Source organism: Staurois parvus, unplaced genomic scaffold (assembly GCF_062004578.1).
Source record: "Staurois parvus isolate SC_StPar_1 unplaced genomic scaffold, SC_StPar_1.0 ptg001192l, whole genome shotgun sequence".
NCBI lineage: Eukaryota > Metazoa > Chordata > Amphibia > Anura > Ranidae > Staurois > Staurois parvus.
This window is the reverse complement of record NW_028318988.1, coordinates 1542269-1550154: the sequence shown is the minus strand read 5'-3', so window position 1 is coordinate 1550154 and position 7886 is coordinate 1542269. Positions and strand designations below refer to the sequence as shown.

The window sequence follows — 7886 nt, the reverse complement described above, 5'->3', positions numbered from 1 at the left end:
CCTGTGTCCTTGCCCAAACTCAAAAAAGCCTATGCAAAAGATACCAGGGGCATCTCATGGGGCCCTCTGGCAGTGCCCAAGTTTCCAAATGGTTAGTCCGCCCCTGGTCCTGGGCTACTGTAATTGTAAAAGGTGTTCTTATTTTCTTTAAAGACAATGTTTAGTATTCTCGGTATTGATTTGAATTATGTACTCTAAATGAGTGTGCCATGTATTGTTGTTATATTTTTTTATGATTTGTTAACATGAGGAGTAAGATAGAAATTGCATTTTGAATTTATTTTTGCAATAATAATAAATCAAATCACATCAATCTTATCTTATCTTGTTATGATTGTACATAACTGAATCATCAATAACATCAAATCAACAAAAGATTAGAGATGTGTTTTACACCATTACTATGCAAAACTAAGGTCAGTTTGATTTTTAATTCAAAAATTCTCTTTTCGTGTTTTGTTTTTTTCATGTTTTATCTCTCATTTTGAAAGCTTGTTAAATTATTTCTTCATTTCATTTCTAACACTAATTAGGCCATCAGCATCAGCTGTAACAGCTGTGGTCCACTGGGAAGACTTGGACGCAGTGCTGCAATAGTTTCTAAATCTGAATTGTGAGCGAGTTGACAGCTTTATGAAACCTATATAAGCCCAACTGAGTTCAAGGAAAAAACAATGCGACGAGTGTTGCACTAATATCCACAGGGCCTCTATGAATTACATTTTTTTTTCAATTCAAAGCATTCAGATTGAATAGAACATTTTAGGAATTGTTGATTTTGCAAGACATAAATCCAAGTCATGAGCTTGTTTCTGAAAAATGTCTCTATAACCAACTTTGTTCTGGTGGGACTTATTGAGATTGAATCATTTCGATATGTATGTGTTGTTTTGGCTCTTGCATTATTCTCAGTCACATTGTTTATGGGTTTTATGATCGTCTATGTAACCTGGACAGAGAAAAGCTTGCATGAACCTATGTACATCTTAATATGTGTCATGGTCATGAATGTGATGTTGGGGAATGCAGCATATTTTCCCAAGCTGGCCATTGACTTGTTGTCTGGATGCTCAACCATCTCACTCACAGGATGTCTCTGTCAATCCTTCTGTATTGAGCTTTATGGAACTTATGAAATATTTGCTTTTACGGTAATGGCATATGATCGATATCTGGCTGTAGGCCACCCTCTGAGATATCACACTCTGATGACCAACTACACAACTCAAACAATATCACTTGCCTTATATGTTTTCAATGTGGTGATAATAGGTGTAAGTGTATTGTTGACATTAAGGCTAACGTTTTGTGGGGTAAATGTCAACAATGTCTATTGTGAAGTCATGTCTCTACAACCGCTTGTTTGTAACGATATAACAATTAATGTCATCTACGGAACATTTTTGACCTTATTCAATTTGATTACATGCTTGCTTGTAATAATGTACTGTTACATAAGAACAGTTGTCATCTGTCTGAAACGTTCTGCAAAATCCTCCCAGAAAGCTTTGCATACCTTGATGACTCATGTATTGGCCTTCTCCGTTTATATTATCACCCTTTTGTTCATTAATTTCAGGTACAGTCTAAGCACAGGTTCTGTATCAATCAAAGTTGATATTATCATACCTTTGATCGGTACCAGCATAGCTATTTCTGCAAACCCTCTGATCTACGGGATAAGGACCAAAGCTCTCAGAGAAAAAATTGTATGCAACCTGCAAAAATTTGCTGGCCAAACCAAAAGAATAAAATGATTTTTTATTTTTTTAGCAGTGGTCTTAAATGTACCGCACCCTCTAAAGAGCCTGTGGTGGACTGGGTTTTTATTGGAACGTTGAACTTTGGGATGGGATGAAGGGATCATAGGTTACCCCTAAACTGACAAATTGTAAACTTTGAAGACTCTTTTCTAGCTTGCTGAGCTGTACACGAATGTCCCAAAGAATATCAAATCTGATGCTACTATGATTTTTCCCTAGAGATCAAAAGCTACACCCGCTCGCTCACTTTCCTGCACTTAGATCATCTACTCACACAGCCACAGGATCATTGATGACATAGAATGATGTTCACTAGCCTTTTCTCAATGAGAGAAATTCAGAGTCACACCACCAAAGGACAGCTGGACACTCTTTCAAGCTGATTCCTCCTGTTTCTCTCCAATGAGCTTCTCCAGACCCAAACTGATCCCAGGACTAAGCTTGCAAATAGGCCCCCCAAATAAGGCTTAGCTTGCACCTTAATGTCTTCTTCGTGGCACCTCTAGCACTCTACACAGGGGTCTACTCCAGCAGGACTGGGCCCAGAAATGATCTCTTCTTGTCTCAAGGCCTCAGACTATTAATGGGCTATCCAACCATCTACTGGGCACACCTCCCCAGGGATTGACTGAAGTCCCATAAATATTCAGGCTGCTTACTCTGTTATTCCTCCCACAGTATTTCTGGAATTCTATAGAATACAGGGGGAAGTCATCAAAGCAGCAGCCTTTGAGACACTGAGCAGACCTCAACAATCAACCCCTGCTACACTGGGTACAATGGAGCTAACTAAATGTACCTAACAACCTTCAATAACTTATGAGGGTGCTACACTCACCCACCTGCTAAAAATTAGCCTTGTCCTCAAGGGTCAAGGCACAAATAATGGCTCCTGAAACAGGAGCGTGAGTATCCCATGCTAAAAGAGGAGGGGAGAAGGGAAATGAACAGCAGCAGAAGCATGTGGCACGGTGAACCAGAAACATTCCAGAATGAAAAAAAAATGAAAAAATGAAAAAAAAAGTCACATCAGGGTTGGCCCAACCCTCCATGCACATTTACATATTTACATCAATACAGTTGTGTCCAAAATTATTCAACCCCCACTGAAATTGAGTGTTTTGGCCAGTTTGACATTGCTTTTGATCATTCAGTCATCTTGCTTACATTTACATTAAAGAGGCACTTGTAGGTCAGACAAATATAACATAACAGTTATAATGAAATAACCACAAATGTCTTTTCTGTGCTCACAGCATTATCAGTTTTATTCAACCCCCAAGTGACATTCAATCTTAGTACTTAGTACAGCATCCTTTTACAGTTATAACAGCTTTTAAACGTGAAGCATAGCTTGACACAAGTGTCTTGCAGCGATCTACGGGTATCTTCGCCCATTCTTCATGGGCAAAGGCCTCCAGTTCAGTCACATTCTTAGGCTTGCGCACTGCAACTGCTTTCTTTAAGTCCCACCAGAGGTTCTCAATCGGATTTAAGTCTGGTGACTGCGATGGCCACTCCAAAATGTTCCAGCCTTTCCTCTGCAACCATGCTCTAGTGGACTTGGAGGTATGCTTGGGATCATTGTCCTGTTGAAAGGTCCAACGTCTCCCAAGCCTCAGGTGTGTGACGGACTGCATCACGTTTCCATCCAATATCTCCTGGTACTGAAGAGAATTCATGGTACCTTGCACACGCTGAAGCTTCCCTGTACCTGCAGAAGCAAAACAGCCCCAAAGCATGATTGACCCTCCACCATGCTTCACAGTAGGCAAGGTGTTCTTTTCATCATAGGCCTTGTTCTTCCTCCTCCAAACATAGCGTTGATCCATGGGCCCAAACAGTTCTAATTTTGTTTCATCAGTCCACAGAACACTATCCCACAACTTTTGTGGTTTGTCCACATGGCTTTTGGCATACTGCAGTCGACTCTTCTTATTCTTTGGAGACAGCAAGGGGGTACGCCTGGGAGTTCTGGCACGGAGGCCTTCATTACGCAGTGTGCGTCTTATTGTCTGGGCTGAAACTTCTGTACCCACATCTGACAAATCTTTTCTCAGTTCCTCAGCAGTCACACGGGGACTTCTCTCCACTCTACGCTTCAGGTAGCGCACAGCAGTCGAAGTCAGCATCTTCTTTCTGCCACGACCAGGTAGCGTTTCAACAGTGCCCTTTGCCTTGAATTTGCGAATGATGCTTCCTAAGGTGTCTCTTGGTATGTTTAACATCTTTGCAATCTTCTTATAGCCATTGCCCTTCCTGTGAAGAGAAATCACCTCTTCTCTTGTCTTCCTGGACCATTCTCTTGCCTTCACCATGTTTGTAACCACACCAGTAAATGTCTAGAAGGAGCTGAGTATCACAGTCATTTTAAAGCTGCCTAATTGGTGCTTATTATGCTTGATTGCTGCTCGGTGACATCCACAGGTGTTTTCAATACCTGATGGAAAGCACCTGTATGAACCTCTGTTCTTCAGAGTGGTAGTCTTTAAGGGGTTGAATAATTGTGGCAATGAAGAAACCACATAAGAACCATTTACTACTGTATTACATAAACAATTGATGTCATTTTAGTTGCATTTGGGTAGTTACAACGTCCTTGTAGGATTTGATTCTGAATACAATTCCAAATGTACACTATAGTCCCTAAACCCCTTTACAGCATTGGGGGTTGAATAATTTTGGACACAACTGTATACTATATATACATTCTTTCTAGGTATAGCCCTACCACTATCTAAATACATTACTAGCGTGATGAAATTCAGAATAGTGTGTGTCTTTAAGGCCATTCTGTAAGAAACAAAGCTAATAATACATTCAATGATACGTCTTTGAGTTGAAGCATCATCTCCAGAGAAATGATCTTTGACTACGGGCTCATTCAGACTATATGTGTATTAGACGTTTTAACGCATGGTAAAATTTCCGTCATTGCAGGGACACACAGGAAACATTTGTTTCCTATGTGTCCCATTCACACTGCAAAGCGGCCGAGCACTGTGCTACATCATGCTGCGATAAAATGCAGACATGCTGCTTTTTATTGCAGCTCACCGGGCTGAATCACACTGCAATGTCAGGCCACGCAGCACATCATGCTACCCAACATTGCAGTGAGTGAAGTGTAAGGTTTGCATACTTCAAATAAAGCTCATATATTAAAAAAAGGACCCGTGTGATGTGCTGCATCGGTCACCACACTCCCCCCTAGAGCAGCTGGCAATGCAGAGATCTGCTTTGCAGTGTGAATTGTGCCTAAATCAATAGCCTAACCTATCTCTAAAGTGAAATATTGAAAGTCCATAAGCTCTACTTCTAACGTTTTGCCACTAAGTGGCCAGATCACTGTGGGATCTTGACACATCCTATTCCAGGCTCCTAGAAAGACACCTTTTAACTACTCTATTAACCTCCCTAGTGGTACGATTATGTCAATATTTCTGTGCTCAAAGCGGTACTTTTTTTGCATGGAAATATCTTGTTTTTTTATTGTAGGCTGTGATTTTTAGGAATAACTCACTGAAATCTGTCTGAACAAGAGTCTAGTAAACATCCCGGGTATGATAAAATTTGAAACACAAAATCATAAATTATAATATAATAAATAATCATAAAAATAATAATATAATAATATAACATTTAATTCAATAATATAATCAAACCAAAAACACTGAAATTTGAAATTGCTGAGCAAAGTCGCAGAATTGTTTTCAGTGTCTGATGACGAATTTCCCCCACGAATCATTATCACTCAATTCTGCAAATGGTTCTGATTTACTATCGCTGTTCTCTAGCCGGTCTAAAACCGCTTTTGATCTAAAGGGACACTTTTTGGACGCCATGGACGTTTCTCAGTTTCCAGGCAGAAAGAAGGGTAAAAAAGCAGGCAGGGCACAGGACAAAGCACTGGGGACAAAATGTATGTGAAATGGTTTGATACAGTCATGGAATACTATCAGATTTTTTTTTTTTCCATAAAGTTTATTAATAAACTCAGAGCATACAATAGGTATAGGTAATACAAGGTATCAGTCGGAAATACAATAGGACAAATTTTAGTGTATTGAGTGAATGTCACTTTTAAAATGTTTGAATTTCCCACCGGTTCCATCCCCCGTACATCCCGACGCTCGCAGGGACCGGAACCCAGAAGACGGATGCTGGCATCGGGTGGAGGACATTGCTGGGGACACTGCAGGAGGGACGTTGCGGGAGCAAGGTAAGTGGAACAGGGATCCCGGAGCAACGCTGCAGGGTATTCCCGAGTGTAGCTTGGGGTTATTGCTTGTGGTACTGAAAGTTTACCCCGAGCTACACTCAAGAATACCGCCAGGGTGGTTAACTATCTACAGTATGTAAATACTCTGCACAGTAGTATCCTCCTGCTATCAGGGATATTTAATGTATTAGGAAACATATTTTTTTCCTTTCTGCAAGAGGATTGGCTCTGCAGGCCCAGAATCCTAAATCCAACAGTGCCAAACTTGGCGAGGTAGCTGGAGATAAACCAATATCAACAAGGCAGAATATTTCTACCCTCCCAACATGCTTACCAGAACTCTTCAAACCAAAGGGCTAGGCAAACAATTCAGCAACTTCCAAAAGCAAAGGGTAGAAGGTTCCCTCAACAAAAAGACACATCTTCTCTTAAAGGGGTTGTTGGGAGCTTTTAGGTCAGCTGACTGCCCCCTCCAACACAGTGTTTAGTTCTTGACCATAGAAACAGAATACAGGTCACAAAGGGATTGGACAGGCTTATCAGTAATGGCTTGGGTCCGGGAAAAATTCCATGCACCCATCAAGCCCCCAAATGTTGATAGAGTACGGGTGGTCTTTTCTTCTTATCTTATGATTGTGCATGATTGAATTATCAATAACATCAAACCAACAAAAGAGTAGAGACATGTTTTACATCATTGCTATGCAAAATTCAAAACTAAGGTCAGTTCAATTTTTAATTCAAAATAGATTTTTTCATGTTTTATTTTCTTCCATGTTTGATCTCTCATTTTGAAAGCTTGTTAAATTATTTTGCACTACGTCATTCCACTTCTGACACTAATAGGCTATTTGCAGCTGCTGTATCAGCTGTGGTTCAATGGGAAGACTTAGACCTTTCCAAAACTGAGCTCCTAGTATTCCCCCCTGCCCATGCCCCCTCCACTGACTTCACCATAAATATCCATAACACAATCATTAGTCCATCCCCTCATGCCAGGGTACTAGGTGTAATCCTAGACTCCCATCTGTCCTTCCAGCCCCAGATCTAATCGGTGACAAAATCATGTAGACTTCACCTCCGCAACATCTCCAAGATACGCCCGTTCCTAACCCCGGAAACCACTAAGCAACTTATTCACTCCCTTGTCATATCACGCCTCGACTATTGTAACTTCCTCCTCATTGGCCGACCTCATCGCAGGCTATCCCCACTTCTGTCTATCATGAATGCTGCTGCCAGACTCATCCACCTTACTAACCGTTCTGTATCTGCCACCCCTCTCTGCAAATCCCTCCACTGGCCTCCACTCGGTGTCCTCCATCCCTCTCTGCCAATCCCTCCACTGGCCTCCACTCAGTGTCCTCCACCCCTCTCTGCCAATCCCTCCACTGGCCTCCACTCGGTGTCCTCCATCCCTCTCTGCCAATCCCTCCACTGGCCTCCACTCAGTGTCTGCCACCCCTCTCTGCCAATCCCTCCACTGGCCTCCACTCAGTGTCCTCCATCCCTCTCTGCCAATCCCTCCACTGCCCTCCACTCGGTGTCCTCCATCCCTCTCTGCCAATCCCTCCACTGCCCTCCACTCGGTGTCCTCCACCCCTCTCTGCCAATCCCTCCACTGGCTCCCAGTTGCCCAACGGATAAAATTCAAAACACTAACTATGACATACAAAGCCTTCCACAACACTGCCCCAAATTACATCACCAAACTTATCTCTAAATATCACCCAAACCGTACACTCCGCTCCTTGCGAGACCTCCTACTCTCTAGCTCCCTTATCTCCTCCTCCCATGCTCGTCTCCAAGACTTCTCCAGGGCATCACCCATCCTCTGGAACTCCTTACCCCAATCTATCAGACTATCACCTACTCTACTTACCTTTAAGCGATCATTGAAA

At 42.0% G+C, this 7886-nt stretch overlaps 1 protein-coding gene across 1 annotated transcript; it reads left to right on the top strand.

Moving 5' to 3' along the window:
- The first annotated feature begins 800 nt into the window (after positions 1–800).
- On the top strand, positions 801–1806 carry LOC149438383 (olfactory receptor 5AP2-like). The gene has a single exon (XM_089659880.1). The coding sequence runs from the start codon at positions 801–803 to the stop codon at positions 1755–1757; it is 957 nt and encodes a 318-aa protein (XP_089516006.1). The 3' UTR covers positions 1758–1806.
- Positions 1807–7886: the final 6080 nt, after the last annotated feature.

What these genes read in the sequence shown, in the direction of transcription:
- LOC149438383 (XM_089659880.1), top strand. Translation starts at nt 801, where the DNA reads ATGAGCTTGTTTCTGAAAAATGTCTCTATAACCAACTTTGTTCTGGTG.